Source organism: Electrona antarctica (genome assembly GCF_951216825.1).
Source record: "Electrona antarctica genome assembly, chromosome: 24".
In the NCBI taxonomy this organism is placed as follows: Eukaryota; Metazoa; Chordata; class Actinopteri; order Myctophiformes; family Myctophidae; genus Electrona; species Electrona antarctica.
Genome location: NC_136803.1, coordinates 2131645 through 2149821, shown reverse-complemented (window position 1 = coordinate 2149821; position 18177 = coordinate 2131645). Strand labels below are relative to the sequence as shown.

At 49.4% G+C, this 18177-nt stretch overlaps 1 protein-coding gene across 1 annotated transcript in view; it reads left to right on the top strand.

Moving 5' to 3' along the window:
• Nucleotides 1-17953, top strand: part of LOC306917172 (solute carrier family 15 member 1-like) — a gene marked incomplete at its 5' end in the record, with an annotated part of 43825 nt that extends 25872 nt beyond the window's left edge. The window contains 6 exons of the mRNA XM_079495305.1: nucleotides 448-494; nucleotides 4283-4390; nucleotides 6732-6843; nucleotides 8048-8182; nucleotides 14726-14833; nucleotides 17523-17953. Coding sequence (XP_079351431.1) covers nucleotides 448-494; nucleotides 4283-4390; nucleotides 6732-6843; nucleotides 8048-8182; nucleotides 14726-14833; nucleotides 17523-17807 — 795 coding nt within the window. The 3' untranslated portion in view covers nucleotides 17808-17953. The remainder of the gene's footprint in view (nucleotides 1-447; nucleotides 495-4282; nucleotides 4391-6731; nucleotides 6844-8047; nucleotides 8183-14725; nucleotides 14834-17522) is intronic.
• Nucleotides 17954-18177: the final 224 nt, after the last annotated feature.

The following is an 18177-nucleotide window of genomic DNA, read 5'->3' as shown; positions in this document are numbered from 1 at the left end:
TATTGATCTTTCCTTGTTGTTCTCTCTCTCACCATGCAGTTCTTAGACCTGTATTGATCTTTCCTTGTTGTTCTCTCTCTCACCATGCAGTTCTTAGACCTGTATTGATCTTTCCTTGTTGTTCTCTCTCTCACCATGCAGTTCTTAGACCTGTATTGATCTTTCCTTGTTGTTCTCTCTCTCACCATGCAGTTCTTAGACCTGTATTGATCTTTCCTTGTTGTTCTCTCTCTCACCATGCAGTTCTTAGACCTGTATTGATCTTTTCTTGTTGTTCTCTCTCTCACCATGCAGTTCTTAGACCTGTATTGATCTTTCCTTGTTGTTCTCTCTCTCACCATGCAGTTCTTAGACCTGTATTGATCTTTCCTTGTTGTTATCTCTCTCACCATGCAGTTCTTAGACCTGTATTGATCTTTCCTTGTTGTTCTCTCTCTCACCATGCAGTTTCTAGACCTGTCAGCCAAGCCAGAGCAGGGCAACAATGCAATCAGGCAAGTGCAAAAACTGTCATATACTGTAGTATTTTGTTTGGGAAGGTCCTTCACTGAGGTTACTCTAGCATTATCCTGGAACTCACCTATGCTTTTTATGGCATAGGCAGCTCCCGGCAGGATCTGCCGGGAGAAACTATGCGCAGCTGCTAGACATGAGACTAATTAATTAGAGCGACAGAGAGAGAGAGGAGTGTGTGTGTGTATGTGTGCGTGTGTGTCAATTAAACAAAGGTGCAGACGATCAGAAATCAGCAGAGAGTGAGTGATGTTTGCGCTACTCTATGCCGAATTGAAGTGGACTCGGACCCAGACTTTTTTTTCTCCCTGGAAATAAAAACGTCTGGGTTTCCGAGGCTACTCTAGCATAGTCTAGGGCGGCCCACGGTTCCCTAAATGATAGTTAGGAGCCAAATGGAGACCCTTATGGGTCTGTAACTCTGAGTGTGTAATAATGGAACAAAATGGACCCTATTTGGTTCCATTTGTACACTCTCAGAGTTTTTACAATATAAATTTGGGTCTCAGAGATAGAAATGCCATTAAATGGGGGTCCGTAGACTAATGCATGTCAAACTGGGGGTCCTTGAAATTAAACAGGTTGAGAATCACTGCTAGAGCCGTAAACATCTTCTCTTATGGGGGTCCCTGGCATTATCTCTTCAAATGGGGGTCCGTGGCATTATCTCTTCAAATGGGGGTCCGTGGCATTATCTCTTCAAATGGGGGTCCGTGGCATTATCTCTTCAAATGGGGGTCCCTGGCATTATCTCTTCAAATGGGGGTCCCTGGCATTATCTCTTCAGATGGGGGTCCCTGGCATTATCTCTTCAAATGGGGGTCCCTGGCATTATCTCTTCAAATGGGGGTCCCTGGCATTATCTCTTCAAATGGGGGTCCGTGGCATTATCTCTTCAAATGGGGGTCCGTGGCATTATCTCTTCAAATGGGGGTCCCTGGCATTATCTCTTCAAATGGGGGTCCCTGGCATTATCTCTTCAGATGGGGGTCCCTGGCATTATCTCTTCAAATGGGGGTCCCTGGCATTATCTCTTCAAATGGGGGTCCCTGGCATTATCTCTTCAAATGGGGGTCCCTGGCATTATCTCTTCAAATGGGGGTCCCTGGCATTATCTCTTCAGATGGGGGTCCCTGGCATTATCTCTTCAGATGGGGGTCCCTGGCATTATCTCTTCAGATGGGGGTCCCTGGCATTATCTCTTCAAATGGGGGTCCGTGGCATTATCTCTTCAAATGGGGGTCCCTGGCATTATCTCTTCAAATGGGGGTCCCTGGCATTATCTCTTCAAATGGGGGTCCCTGGCATTATCTCTTCAAATGGGGGTCCCTGGCATTATCTCTTCAAATGGGGGTCCCTGGCATTATCTCTTCAGATGGGGGTCCCTGGCATTATCTCTTCAAATGGGGGTCCCTGGCATTATCTCTTCAGATGGGGGTCCCTGGCATTATCTCTTCAGATGGGGGTCCCTGGCATTATCTCTTCAAATGGGGGTCCCTGGCATTATCTCTTCAAATGGGGGTCCCTGGCATTATCTCTTCAAATGGGGGTCCCTGGCATTATCTCTTCAGATGGGGGTCCCTGGCATTATCTCTTCAAATGGGGGTCCCTGGCATTATCTCTTCAAATGGGGGTCCCTGGCATTATCTCTTCAAATGGGGGTCCCTGGCATTATCTCTTCAAATGGGGGTCCCTGGCATTATCTCTTCAAATGGGGGTCCGCGGGCTGATTAGTGTCACTTTGGGGGTCCTGGACATGAAAAGGTTTGGGAACCACCGGTCTAGGCAATGCTCACGTTTTCATCAATCAGCATCACTGAGTTGTATGATTAGGATAATGAGGATATTTGGAGTGACAAATTTAGCATTTTCAAAAAAAGTGCTGTCACTGTCTGCATGCGTTGATGACTCTCGCTCAGTACAGTAAACATACAGGTCCTCATTCACAACGGCGTTTACGCTCATAAAGTGACGTTACGTGAGCGGAGCGTGAGCGGACAGGCATGTACGTGGATTCCCACATTACGTGGGAATTCATGAACTTGAACGTGAACTTGACGGTGACGTTGTTTGGTCGGAAACTCCGCTAAAAGCTGCGCCAGCTCAGAGGGTCGTGTAGGCTACTGCTTGCGTAGATTTATTCAGAAGGCTTTAGTCTTCATGCTGACTCAATTAAAAGTCCCCAATTTCAGATAAAATATGTAGGCATGTGTCCAAAACATTGGTCAGCACATAAAAGAATGATAGCTTATATAAAAGCCAAGTATCACTTGTAGGCTATGCCTAAATGCATGCATTCTAGAAGCAGGTTAGCCTAGAGTCCCATACAGAAACTGCCCCTGCAAGCCCGACACCTTTTTATTTATTTATTAGGATATTTCTAGCATGCGTGATTGCGCTGCTCACTTGACAGCTTTCTACTCGCAGTGCAACGCGTTGTGAGCTTGTAGATCGGCTCTCGCGGACTCGCGCTGCATGTTAAAAAACAAACTCACAATTATAATAAGAACATACACTTATCTGCATTCTGCACTGTACGAATCCAACGTTGTTTAGTGTAGTAATGTCTGAAGTTTAGGCCTATTGAAATTGTTTTGTTACGGAGCTCCTTTGAGTCAGTCTGACTGTCGGTGTGTGTGTGTGTGTGTGTGTGTGGGGGGGGGGGGGGGGGGGGATTAGCCCTATATAAAAAAATAGAAGACCACATTAGCCTATTTGAATGAATGGCATCAGCGTGTTTGAAAGTCGGCCAGTCATATCATAGTTTTAAGCCAGCTCACCTCCACTCACGCTTGTTCACAAACATGACGGACAGACAGACAAGAAAGGCTGTTGATGATGATTATTATTACCACTGTAACTCGCTGATCAGCATGTTGACAGAGACTCAGCCAATTAAAGTTTCACGTAGGCCTAAATGCCTTTGCTGCAAGCACCTATCTGCCTCCATTTGCGTCGTGGTATTAATTTATAATAATGTATATTGATCACATGCGGACGCCACACAGAATAGCCAACTCTTACCTGCAGCTGAGGAAACATACAACGTAGTTGGATCGGATGAAATATAGCCTTTAGTCCAAATCCGACAGTGCAGGGCAGGGAATCAATCACCGCAGTAGACTAATCAATAGGGCCTTTTATCATTGCCGAGGGCGAGTTGTAATATAGAATTTGGTCGTGTGGTGAACAGTAGCTACAAATTAACTTCTTTCTCATTATGTGAAAGTAACTGTAACATCAGTTAACTAATTAACGTTCTGACATTTAACAAGGAGTGAAGCAATGCGTGCCAAGTTGGCAAGTTTCGTTTATAATTATATACATATAACTTGCGCTGTTTGCTTGAAGATCTGTCCGTGCAGAGACCCGCCTGTCAAAATGAACTGCTCTACAAGCTCATCGCGGCTGTTGTATATAATATAAAACTTGGGAATCCTCTGTGCAGTGTATGATGACGTAATTCGATATTTCCTGTTGCCTTATATGGTCGTGGATGTTCCATCAAACCAGGCGACACCAGGCGAATCGCTTGGAAAAAATGCGGAAAGGATACACTCGGCGATACGCACAAATTAAGTGATTACACCTGGTTCCCTGAATAACACGGGACTTAACCGTAGCGTGATCGGACGGATTTTCCGCTATCTATACGCATGACCTTTACGCTTCCGTTACACTATGGCGTATTTCTCCTTTGTGAATGAGGACCTACAGTATCGTGGTAAAGATCAACTTTTGGTTTTGTTGACAAATTCTCTCCCTCCAGATTTGTGAACGGTTATCATGGAGATTTGAATGTCACCGTGGGGGAGGAGACATTTCCGTACATCGAGTACATGAACATGTCGGAGTACAAGCTGTTACCCAAGGGCCTGTAAGTTTACACCAGCATTACACCAAGTTTACACCAGCATTACACCACGGTTACACCAGCATTACACCAAGTTTACACCAGCATTACACCACGTTTACACCAGCATTACACCAAGTTTACACCAGCATTACACAAAGTTTACACCAGCATTACACCAAGTTTACACCAGCATTACACCACGTTTACACCAGCATTACACCACGTTTACACCAGCATTACACCAAGTTTACACCAGCATTACACCAAGTTTACACCAGCATTACACCACGTTTACACCAGCATTACACCACGTTTACACCAGCATTACACCAAGTTTACACCAGCATTACACCAAGTTTACACCAGCATTACACCACGTTTACACCAGCATTACACCAAGTTTACACCAGCATTACACCAAGTTTACACCAGCATTACACCAAGTTTACACCAGCATTACACCAAGTTTACACCAGCATTACACCAAGTTTACACCAGCATTACACCACGTTTACACCAGCATTACAACAAGTTTACACCAGCATTACACCAAGTTTACACCAGCATTACACCAAGTTTACACCAGCATTACACCAAGTTTACACCAGCATTACACCAAGTTTACACCAGCATTACACCAAGTTTACACCAGCATTACACCAAGTTTACACCAGCATTACACCAAGTTTACACCAGCATTACACCAAGTTTACACCAGCATTACACCAAGTTTACACCAGCATTACACCACGTTTACACCAGCATTACAACAAGTTTACACCAGCATTACACCAAGTTTACACCAGCATTACACCAAGTTTACACCAGCATTACACCAAGTTTACACCAGCATTACACCAAGTTTACACCAGCATTACACCAAGTTTACACCAGCATTACACCAAGTTTACACCAGCATTACACCAAGTTTACACCAGCATTACACCACGTTTACACCAGCATTACACCAAGTTTACACCAGCATTACACCAAGTTTACACCAGCATTACACCACGTTTACACCAGCATTACACCACGTTTACACCAGCATTACACCAAGTTTACACCAGCATTACACCAAGTTTACACCAGCATTACACCTCTCACAGAATCATGATTCCTCTATATATGTGACCAGATTTGACTGAGAGCCTGCCATCGCGCAAATTCCAGCTTTTCACTGGAGGAGAATCACTTTTTTTTTTAAATGAGTTAATAACAGGCAGACTATTCACATAATAGAGCATGTCTGAAATAAGTGTCAGAGCTGAAATCGACATGTAAATATGAAATAAATGCTTAAACATGTAGCTAGGAGTAATGTTAGAGACCACAGAAGTGAACCTTTCAAGCCTGTTTTCTCAACTCGCTGTTTCTCTGCAAGACATTACTCTATAAGCCATATCTCCAAAACTGGTGGGTCAAACTGAACAACCAATATGTCAATTTGAAGCTATGATTCCCTGCTTTCATGTGACATGGAAAAACAAAAATTCAAAAAAATCCAATGGCAGTCAAACTCTCACAGAATCATGATTCCTCTATATATTATTACACCTCTAACAGAATCATGATTCCTCTATATATTATTACACCTCTCACAGAATCATGATTCCTCTATATATTATTACACCTCTCACAGAATCATATTATTCACACACCGCTACGTCAAAATAAATATCCCCATCCCCTGGGGACACGGTGGTAGAGCTTTCTGTAGGCTTGATGGGCAGAGCGGATCCTGTTATTGATATCCCTCGCTAGGGTCGTTGGTGTTGTTGATCATAGACCCGAGGTAGCAAAATCTGGGAACCAGCTCAGTGGCCTTGTGGTTAGAGTGTCCGCCCTGAAACTGGGAGGTTGGGGTTCGATCCCCGGCCGGGTCATACCAAAGACTGTAAAAATGGGACCCAATGCCTCCCTGCTTGACACTCAGCATCAAAGGGTTGGATTGGGGGTCAAATCTACTAATCAAATGATTCCCGAGCGCGGCACGGCTGCAGCTCACCGCTCCTTGGCTGCGGCTCACCGCTCCAAGAGATGGGTCAAATGCGGAGAACAAATTTCACTGCGGTAACGTGTGTGACAAATCGTACGACTTTGACTTTGACTTTGACCTGCTCTACCGAGTTGCCATGGATGGATACGTCAAAAGGCTGGAGAGGATGCGCAGGGTGGGATTGCGCCAGGATTTTTGTCTTTCCAACATTGACTTCCAGTCCTGCACTCTCATATGCCTCCACAAAAGCATCAGTAGACTCTCCTGTAGTATTCACTTCGTATTAACTTCAAAGTTAATACGAACTTAATACATACTGTTTTTGAGTCTCAAGTCATGAGTTTATCTTTCATTGTCTTTCAGGGCCGAGTTTAGGATCCAGAGCCGCGTGGGTGAAGTGTGCACCTTCACTCAGGAGTTTGGCATGGGCAGCTCCTACACTATGGTCATTCCCTCCAATTTATTGGAGGGAATTGTGAGTTACCTCGCACAATATGTTCTATGTTTCTCTGTCTCTTTGCTGACGAGTTACCTCACTCACTGCATGCTACGCTTCTGTCACTTTTCTGACGGGAATTACTTTGCTCACTGTGGCCCCCTTTCCACCGGTTGGTTCCCAATGGGAACCGGTTCAGTTCTTTTTGGTTCTTAGTCCCTGAGGCGGAGCTCCAACATTGGAACGTTAATAATTATGAATTGAGGGCAAAACCATACCTATATTAGATTGTTATCACCATGAAACTGCCCCAATTGACTACTTACACGAAGACTTAATGATGTATTGTATTACAAATTTGCAATGTGCAAAATAATCGAAAATATGAAAAAGCTACTACTGTGGAAGGGTTATCATGTATTAATTTACTTGTATTGATCCTATAAACAACTTAATATAGGTCTAGTTTTCCCCACCAATGTTGGAGCTCTGGCTCATGGACTAAGAACCAAAAACAACTGAACCGGTTCCCATTGGGAACCAACCGGGTCACTTCACTGACCCATTACCTCGCTCACTGCACACTACACATTAATACAATTATATGTAATTGGCCGCCGACCCCCATCTGAAAATATGTTGTTCCATGGATGCCCTAGAAGCAAAGATATGAGTTACAAACGTTTGCTCTGAAAGAATATAATATATTCAAAGATTTGCGCCACTTTTTCACGCTTTTCCAAAGATAGCAGATCTACAAGCTCGTAGCGCGGCACTTGGTGCAGAGCTATGAGCTTGTAGATCTGCTATTTTTCAATAGCTAAAGTATAAAATAATGCATGATGATGTGTCTGCGTGTCATGATGATAATGTGTCTGCGTGTCATGATGATGTGTCTGCGTGTCATGATGATGATGTGTCTGCGTGTCATGATGATGATGTGTCTGCGTGTCATGATGATGATGTGTCTGTGTGTCATGATGACGATGTGTCTGCGTGTTCCAGTGTGATGGTGATGTGTCTGTGTGTCATGATGATGATGTGTCTGCGTGTCATGATGATGATGTGTCTGTGTTCCAGTGTGATGATGATGTGTCTGTGTGTTCCAATGTGATGATGATGTGTCTGCGTGTCATGATGATGATGATGTGTCTGTGTGTCATGATGATGATGATGTGTATGCGTGTCATGATGGTAATGTGTCTGCGTGTCATGTTGATGATGATGTGTCTGCGTGTTCCAGTGCAAGGGCATCGGAGCCGTGAAGGACATCGACCCCAACACCGTCCACATGGCGTGGCAGATCCCGCAGTACTTCTTCATGACTGCAGGGGAGGTGGTTTTCTCCGTCACTGGCCTGGAGTTCTCCTACTCACAGGTATCTGTGTGTGTTCCACACGTCCCCAAACTCTGCTCCCTTCTGGTTCCACACGTCCCCAAACTCTGCTCCCTTCTGGTTCCACACGTCCCCAAACTCTGCTCCCTTCTGGTTCCACACGTCCCCAAACTCTGCTCCCTTCTGGTTCCACACGTCCCCAAACTCTGCTCCCTTCTGGTTCCACACGTCCCCAAACTCTTCTCCCTTCTGGTTCCACACGTCCCCAAACTCTGCTCCCTTCTGGTTCCACACGTCCCCAAACTCTGCTCCCTTCTGGTTCCACACGTCCCCAAACTCTTCTCCCTTCTGGTTCCACACGTCCCCAAACTCTGCTCCCTTCTGGTTCCACACGTCCCCAAACTCTGCTCCCTTCTGGTTCCACACGTCCCCAAACTCTGCTCCCTTCTGGTTCCACACGTCCCCAAACTCTGCTCCCTTCTGGTTCCACACGTCCCCAAACTCTGCTCCCTTCTGGTTCCACACGTCCCCAAACTCTGCTCCCTTCTGGTTCCACACGTCCCCAAACTCTGCTCCCTTCTGGTTCCACACGTCCCCAAACTCTTCTCCCTTCTGGTTCCACACGTCCCCAAAATCTTCTCCCTTCTGGTTCCACACGTCCCCAAACTCTGCTCCCTTCTGGTTCCACACGTCCCCAAACTCTTCTCCCTTCTGGTTCCACACGTCCCCAAACTCTGCTCCCTTCTGGTTCCACACGTCCCCAAACTCTGCTCCCTTCTGGTTCCACACGTCCCCAAACTCTGCTCCCTTCTGGTTCCACACGTCCCCAAACTCTTCTCCCTTCTGGTTCCACACGTCCCCAAACTCTGCTCCCTTCTGGCTCCACACGTCCCCAAACTCTTCTCCCTTCTGGTTCCACACGTCCCCAAACTCTGCTCCCTTCTGGTTCCACACGTCCCCAAACTCTGCTCCCTTCTGGTTCCACACGTCCCCAAACTCTTCTCCCTTCTGGTTCCACACGTCCCCAAACTCTTCTCCCTTCTGGTTCCACACGTCCCCAAACTCTGCTCCCTTCTGGTTCCACACGTCCCCAAACTCTTCTCCCTTCTGGTTCCACACGTCCCCAAACTCTGCTCCCTTCTGGTTCCACACGTCCCCAAACTCTGCTCCCTTCTGGTTCCACACGTCCCCAAACTCTTCTCCCTTCTGGCTCCACACGTCCCCAAACTCTGCTCCCTTCTGGTTCCACACGTCCCCAAACTCTTCTCCCTTCTGGTTCCACACGTCCCCAAACTCTGCTCCCTTCTGGTTCCACACGTCCCCAAACTCTTCTCCCTTCTGGTTCCACACGTCCCCAAACTCTTCTCCCTTCTGGTTCCACACGTCCCCAAACTCTGCTCCCTTCTGGTTCCACACGTCCCCAAACTCTTCTCCCTTCTGGTTCCACACGTCCCCAAACTCTTCTCCCTTCTGGTTCCACACGTCCCCAAACTCTTCTCCCTTCTGGTTCCACACGTCCCCAAACTCTGCTCCCTTCTGGCTCCACACGTCCCCAAACTCTTCTCCCTTCTGGTTCCACACGTCCCCAAACTCTTCTCCCTTCTGGTTCCACACGTCCCCAAACTCTTCTCCCTTCTGGTTCCACACGTCCCCAAACTCTTCTCCCTTCTGGTTCCACACGTCCCCAAACTCTTCTCCCTTCTAGTTCCACACGTCCCCAAACTCTGCTCCCTTCTGGTTCCACACGTCCCCAAACTCTTCTCCCTTCTGGTTCCACACGTCCCCAAACTCTTCTCCCTTCTGGTTCCACACGTCCCCAAACTCTTCTCCCTTCTGGTTCCACACGTCCCCAAACTCTTCTCCCTTCTGGTTCCACAGGTCCCCAAACTCTTCTCCCTTCTGGTTCCACACGTCCCCAAACTCTTCTCCCTTCTGGTTCCACACGTCCCCAAACTCTTCTCCCTTCTGGTTCCACACGTCCCCAAACTCTTCTCCCTTCTGGTTCCACACGTCCCCAAACTCTTCTCCCTTCTGGTTCCACACGTCCCCAAACTCTTCTCCCTTCTGGTTCCTAAACACACGTCCCCAAACTCTTCTCCCTTCTGGTTCCACACGTCCCCAAACTCTTCTCCCTTTTGGTTCCTAAACACACGTCCCCAAACTCGTCTCCCTTCTGGTTCCACACGTCCCCAAACTCTTCTCCCTTCTGGTTCCACACGTCCCCAAACTCTTCTCCCTTCTGGTTCCACACGTCCCCAAACTCTTCTCCCTTCTGGTTCCACACGTCCCCAAACTCTTCTCCCTTCTGGTTCCACACGTCCCCAAACTCTGCTCCCTTCTGGCTCCACACGTCCCCAAACTCTTCTCCCTTCTGGTTCCACACGTCCCCAAACTCTGCTCCCTTCTGGTTCCACACGTCCCCAAACTCTGCTCCCTTCTGGTTCCACACGTCCCCAAACTCTTCTCCCTTCTGGTTCCACACGTCCCCAAACTCTTCTCCCTTCTGGTTCCACACGTCCCCAAACTCTGCTCCCTTCTGGTTCCACACGTCCCCAAACTCTTCTCCCTTCTGGTTCCACACGTCCCCAAACTCTGCTCCCTTCTGGTTCCACACGTCCCCAAACTCTGCTCCCTTCTGGTTCCACACGTCCCCAAACTCTTCTCCCTTCTGGCTCCACACGTCCCCAAACTCTGCTCCCTTCTGGTTCCACACGTCCCCAAACTCTTCTCCCTTCTGGTTCCACACGTCCCCAAACTCTGCTCCCTTCTGGTTCCACACGTCCCCAAACTCTTCTCCCTTCTGGTTCCACACGTCCCCAAACTCTTCTCCCTTCTGGTTCCACACGTCCCCAAACTCTGCTCCCTTCTGGTTCCACACGTCCCCAAACTCTTCTCCCTTCTGGTTCCACACGTCCCCAAACTCTTCTCCCTTCTGGTTCCACACGTCCCCAAACTCTTCTCCCTTCTGGTTCCACACGTCCCCAAACTCTGCTCCCTTCTGGCTCCACACGTCCCCAAACTCTTCTCCCTTCTGGTTCCACACGTCCCCAAACTCTTCTCCCTTCTGGTTCCACACGTCCCCAAACTCTTCTCCCTTCTGGTTCCACACGTCCCCAAACTCTTCTCCCTTCTGGTTCCACACGTCCCCAAACTCTTCTCCCTTCTGGTTCCACACGTCCCCAAACTCTTCTCCCTTCTAGTTCCACACGTCCCCAAACTCTGCTCCCTTCTGGTTCCACACGTCCCCAAACTCTTCTCCCTTCTGGTTCCACACGTCCCCAAACTCTTCTCCCTTCTGGTTCCACACGTCCCCAAACTCTTCTCCCTTCTGGTTCCACACGTCCCCAAACTCTTCTCCCTTCTGGTTCCACAGGTCCCCAAACTCTTCTCCCTTCTGGTTCCACACGTCCCCAAACTCTTCTCCCTTCTGGTTCCACACGTCCCCAAACTCTTCTCCCTTCTGGTTCCACACGTCCCCAAACTCTTCTCCCTTCTGGTTCCACACGTCCCCAAACTCTTCTCCCTTCTGGTTCCACACGTCCCCAAACTCTTCTCCCTTCTGGTTCCTAAACACACGTCCCCAAACTCTTCTCCCTTCTGGTTCCACACGTCCCCAAACTCTTCTCCCTTTTGGTTCCTAAACACACGTCCCCAAACTCGTCTCCCTTCTGGTTCCACACGTCCCCAAACTCTTCTCCCTTCTGGTTCCACACGTCCCCAAACTCTTCTCCCTTCTGGTTCCACACGTCCCCAAACTCTTCTCCCTTCTGGTTCCACACGTCCCCAAACTCTTCTCCCTTCTGGTTCCACACGTCCCCAAACTCTGCTCCCTTCTGGCTCCACACGTCCCCAAACTCTTCTCCCTTCTGGTTCCACACGTCCCCAAACTCTGCTCCCTTCTGGTTCCACACGTCCCCAAACTCTGCTCCCTTCTGGTTCCACACGTCCCCAAACTCTTCTCCCTTCTGGTTCCACACGTCCCCAAACTCTTCTCCCTTCTGGTTCCACACGTCCCCAAACTCTGCTCCCTTCTGGTTCCACACGTCCCCAAACTCTTCTCCCTTCTGGTTCCACACGTCCCCAAACTCTGCTCCCTTCTGGTTCCACACGTCCCCAAACTCTGCTCCCTTCTGGTTCCACACGTCCCCAAACTCTTCTCCCTTCTGGCTCCACACGTCCCCAAACTCTGCTCCCTTCTGGTTCCACACGTCCCCAAACTCTTCTCCCTTCTGGTTCCACACGTCCCCAAACTCTGCTCCCTTCTGGTTCCACACGTCCCCAAACTCTTCTCCCTTCTGGTTCCACACGTCCCCAAACTCTTCTCCCTTCTGGTTCCACACGTCCCCAAACTCTGCTCCCTTCTGGTTCCACACGTCCCCAAACTCTTCTCCCTTCTGGTTCCACACGTCCCCAAACTCTTCTCCCTTCTGGTTCCACACGTCCCCAAACTCTTCTCCCTTCTGGTTCCACACGTCCCCAAACTCTGCTCCCTTCTGGCTCCACACGTCCCCAAACTCTTCTCCCTTCTGGTTCCACACGTCCCCAAACTCTTCTCCCTTCTGGTTCCACACGTCCCCAAACTCTTCTCCCTTCTGGTTCCACACGTCCCCAAACTCTTCTCCCTTCTGGTTCCACACGTCCCCAAACTCTTCTCCCTTCTGGTTCCACACGTCCCCAAACTCTTCTCCCTTCTAGTTCCACACGTCCCCAAACTCTGCTCCCTTCTGGTTCCACACGTCCCCAAACTCTTCTCCCTTCTGGTTCCACACGTCCCCAAACTCTTCTCCCTTCTGGTTCCACACGTCCCCAAACTCTTCTCCCTTCTGGTTCCACACGTCCCCAAACTCTTCTCCCTTCTGGTTCCACAGGTCCCCAAACTCTTCTCCCTTCTGGTTCCACACGTCCCCAAACTCTTCTCCCTTCTGGTTCCACACGTCCCCAAACTCTTCTCCCTTCTGGTTCCACACGTCCCCAAACTCTTCTCCCTTCTGGTTCCACACGTCCCCAAACTCTTCTCCCTTCTGGTTCCACACGTCCCCAAACTCTTCTCCCTTCTGGTTCCTAAACACACGTCCCCAAACTCTTCTCCCTTCTGGTTCCACACGTCCCCAAACTCTTCTCCCTTCTGGTTCCACACGTCCCCAAACTCTGCTCCCTTCTGGTTCCACACGTCCCCAAACTCTTCTCCCTTCTGGTTCCACACGTCCCCAAACTCTTCTCCCTTCTGGTTCCACACGTCCCCAAACTCTTCTCCCTTCTGGTTCCACACGTCCCCAAACTCTTCTCCCTTCTGGTTCCACACGTCCCCAAACTCTGCTCCCTTCTGGCTCCACACGTCCCCAAACTCTTCTCCCTTCTGGTTCCACACGTCCCCAAACTCTTCTCCCTTCTGGTTCCACACGTCCCCAAACTCTTCTCCCTTCTGGTTCCACACGTCCCCAAACTCTTCTCCCTTCTGGTTCCACACGTCCCCAAACTCTTCTCCCTTCTGGTTCCTAAACACACATCCCCAAACTCTTCTCCCTTCTGGTTCCACACGTCCCCAAACTCTTCTCCCTTCTGGTTCCACACGTCCCCAAACTCTTCTCCCTTCTGGTTCCACACGTCCCCAAACTCTTCTCCCTTCTGGTTCCACACGTCCCCAAACTCTTCTCCCTTCTGGCTCCACACGTCCCCAAACTCTTCTCCCTTCTGGTTCCTAAACACACGTCCCCAAACTCGTCTCCCTTCTGGTTCCACACGTCCCCAAACTCTTCTCCCTTCTGGTTCCACACGTCCCCAAACTCTTCTCCCTTCTGGTTCCACACGTCCCCAAACTCTTCTCCCTTCTGGCTCCACACGTCCCCAAACTCTTCTCCCTTCTGGTTCCACACGTCCCCAAACTCTTCTCCCTTCTGGTTCCACACGTCCCCAAACTCTGCTCCCTTCTGGTTCCACACGTCCCCAAACTCTTCTCCCTTCTGGCTCCAAAACACACGTCTCAAACTCTTCTCCCTTCTGGTTCCACACGTCCCAAACTCTTCTCCCTTCTGGTTCCTAAAACACACATCCCCAAACTCTTCTCCCTTCTGGTTCCACACGTCCCCAAACTCTTCTCCCTTCTGGTTCCACACGTCCCCAAACTCTTCTCCCTTCTGGTTCCACACGTCCCCAAACTCTTCTCCCTTCTGGTTCCACACGTCCCCAAACTCTTCTCCCTTCTGGCTCCACACGTCCCCAAACTCTTCTCCCTTCTGGTTCCTAAACACACGTCCCCAAACTCGTCTCCCTTCTGGTTCCACATGTCCCCAAACTCTTCTTAACTCTTAAATAACTTTTGTATGTATATGATGTATTGCCATGCTTTTTGTTCTTGCTTAATGTAAATCGCTCTGGATTATGAGCGTCTGCTAAATGCCTGAATTGTAAATTGTATAATAGTTTGTGCGCGTGTTTAACTGTGCGTGCGTGCGTGCGTGCGTGCGTGCATGCGTGCATGTGCGCATGCTCAAGAGTGATTTCCGTACAGATTTCACATTTGCTGTCAAATAGAAAGATATATATATAAGGATTAAAGACAAATGATTGTTATCGCCCCCCCTGTAGGCACCAAGCAACATGAAGTCTGTGCTGCAGGCTGGGTGGTTGTTTACCGTTGCCGTGGGCAACATCATCGTGCTGGTTATCGCAGAGGGAGCACAGCTTCCAGATCAGGTTGGTGGATTACAGCAGTGATTCCCAAACTGTGTCATGTCAAGGACCCCCAGACTGACACTAGTTAGCCCGTGGACCCCCATTTGAAAAGATATGCCAGCGACCCCCAAAAGAGAAGATTTTCACGGCTATAGCAGTGATTCTCAACCCGTTTAATTTCAAGGACCCCCAGTTTGACATGCATTAGTCTACGGACCCCCTATTTAATGGCATTTCTATTTCTGGGACCCCCAATTTATATTGTAAACTCAATGTTAATTTAACTCTGAGTGTGTACAAATTAGTTAACCCATTCTGGGCGGTAACCCCTGTTGGTGTTTAAGCATTATGTCATGCTTTATCTATTCAAAAATAGCAGATCTACAAGCTCATAGTGCGGCACCGAGTGCCGCGCTATGACCTTGTAGGTCTGCTATTTTTGAAAAATCGTGAAAATGTGCCTCAAGTCTTTGAATATATATTCTTACAGAGTGAACATTTTAACTCAAATCTTTGCTTCTGGGAGGTCCCTGGAACAACATATTTTCAGATGGGGGGGCGGAGGCTGAGGCATATATATAATTTTTGGGGTCCTTGACATGAAATATTGAGCACCACTGATATCGAAACAAGGTTTTTCAGAAAACTGTCAGGATTTTGAAGACATTTTAAAAATGTCGACGTCAGGCCTAAATGGGTTAAGGAAATGTGTTTCCTGTCTGGCCTGCAGTGGGCCGAGTACATCCTGTTCATGTGTTTCCTGTCTGGCCTGCAGTGGGCCGAGTACATCCTGTTCATGTGTTTCCTGTCTGGCCTGCAGTGGGCCGAGTACATCCTGTTCATGTGTTTCCTGTCTGGCCTGCAGTGGGCCGAGTACATCCTGTTCATGTGTTTCCTGTCTGGCCTGCAGTGGGCCGAGTACATCCTGTTCATGTGTTTCCTGTCTGGCCTGCAGTGGGCCGCGTACATCCTGTTCATGTGTTTCCTGTCTGGCCTGCAGTGGGCCGAGTACATCCTGTTCATGTGTTTCCTGCAGTGGGCCGAGTACATCCTGTTCATGTGTTTCCTGTCTGGCCTGCAGTGGGCCGAGTACATCCTGTTCATGTGTTTCCTGTCTCGCCTGCAGTGGGCCGAGTACATCCTGTTCATGTGTTTCCTGTCTGGCCTGCAGTGGGCCGAGTACATCCTGTTCATGTGTTTCCTGTCTGGCCTGCAGTGGGCCGAGTACATCCTGTTCATGTGTTTCCTGCAGTGGGCCGAGTACATCCTGTTCATGTGTTTCCTGTCTGGCCTGCAGTGGGCCGAGTACATCCTGTTCATGTGTTTCCTGTCTCGCCTGCAGTGGGCCGAGTACATCCTGTTCATGTGTTTCCTGTCTGGCCTGCAGTGGGCCGAGTACATCCTGTTCATGTGTTTCCTGTCTGGCCTGCAGTGGGCCGAGTACATCCTGTTCATGTGTTTCCTGCAGTGGGCCGAGTACATCCTGTTCATGTGTTTCCTGTCTGGCCTGCAGTGGGCCGAGTACATCCTGTTCATGTGTTTCCTGTCTGGCCTGCATTGGGCCGAGTACATCCTGTTCATGTGTTTCCTGTCTGGCCTGCAGTGGGCCGAGTACATCCTGTTCATGTGTTTCCTGTCTGGCCTGCAGTGGGCCGACTACATCCTGTTCATGTGTTTCCTGTCTGGCCTGCAGTGGGCCGACTACATCCTGTTCATGTGTTTCCTGTCTGGCCTGCAGTGGGCCGAGTACATCCTGTTCATGTGTTTCCTGTCTCGCCTGCAGTGGGCCGAGAACATCCTGTTCATGTGTTTCCTGTCTGGCCTGCAGTGGGCCGAGTACATCCTGTTCATGTGTTTCCTGTCTGGCCTGCAGTGGGCCGAGTACATCCTGTTCATGTGTTTCCTGCAGTGGGCCGAGTACATCCTGTTCATGTGTTTCCTGTCTGGCCTGCAGTGGGCCAAGTACATCCTGTTCATGTGTTTCCTGCAGTGGGCCGAGTACATCCTGTTCATGTGTTTCCTGTCTGGCCTGCAGTGGGCCGAGTACATCCTGTTTATGTGTTTCCTGTCTGGCCTGCAGTGGGCCGAGTACATCCTGTTCATGTGTTTCCTGTCTGGCCTGCAGTGGGCCGAGTACATCCTGTTCATGTGTTTCCTGTCTGGCCTGCAGTGGGCCGAGTACATCCTGTTCATGTGTTTCCTGTCTGGCCTGCAGTGGGCCGAGTACATCCTGTTCATGTGTTTCCTGTCTCCCCTGCAGTGGGCCGAGTACATCCTGTTCATGTGTTTCCTGTCTGGCCTGCAGTGGGCCGAGTACATCCTGTTCATGTGTTTCCTGTCTCCCCTGCAGTGGGCCGAGTACATCCTGTTCATGTGTTTCCTGTCTCCCCTGCAGTGGGCCGAGTACATCCTGTTCATGTGTTTCCTGTCTCCCCTGCAGTGGGCCGAGTACATCCTGTTCATGTGTTTCCTGTCTCCCCTGCAGTGGGCCGAGTACATCCTGTTCATGTGTTTCCTGTCTCCCCTGCAGTGGGCCGAGTACATCCTGTTCATGTGTTTCCTGTCTGGCCTGCAGTGGGCAGAGTACATCCTGTTCATGTGTTTCCTGTCTCCCCTGCAGTGGGCCGAGTACATCCTGTTCATGTGTTTCCTGTCTGGCCTGCAGTGGGCCGAGTACATCCTGTTCATGTGTTTCCTGTCTCCCCTGCAGTGGGCCGAGTACATCCTGTTCGCTTCGCTGCTGGTGGCCGTGTGCTTCATCTTCTCCTTCATGGCGTACTTCTACACCTACGTGGACCCCACCGAGATCGAAGCCCGCTTCGCCAACATGGAGTCCGAGGAGAGGAAGAAGAGCATGGAGGTGGAGATGATGCAGAGGAAGGACTCGGTCAAGAGCGACGGCGAGGAGAAGAAGTCTAGGCGAGAGTCTAGCAGTTCCAGCTCCGACGAAGAGCAAACCAAGCAAGATGAAGATGACAAGCAAACCAAGATCTAAACGAGAGGGCCATTCCAGTTTAGTTCACGCCTCTCTCTCTCTCTCTCTCTCTCTCTCTCTCTCTCTGTTATTTTTGTACTGTCGTACCCACGACTTGCTAGCCTGGGTTCCTGCCTGAATCGCTGCGTTCCGGACCCTTTCCAGACTGAGCAGCGAAGTGACAAAAAAAAAAACAGATTTGCGGAACGCAGCGAATCAGGCTGGAACCCATGCAGGGCCAACGACGTCCTGCTTGGTTCTCTGCATTGATTGGATTTGAGATTGATTTGAGATTGATTTGAGATTGATTTGAGATTGATTTGAGATTGATTTGAGATTGGCACGACGGGTATTTTAGTAAATGAGAGGTTAAGCCCAGTGGCGTGCACAG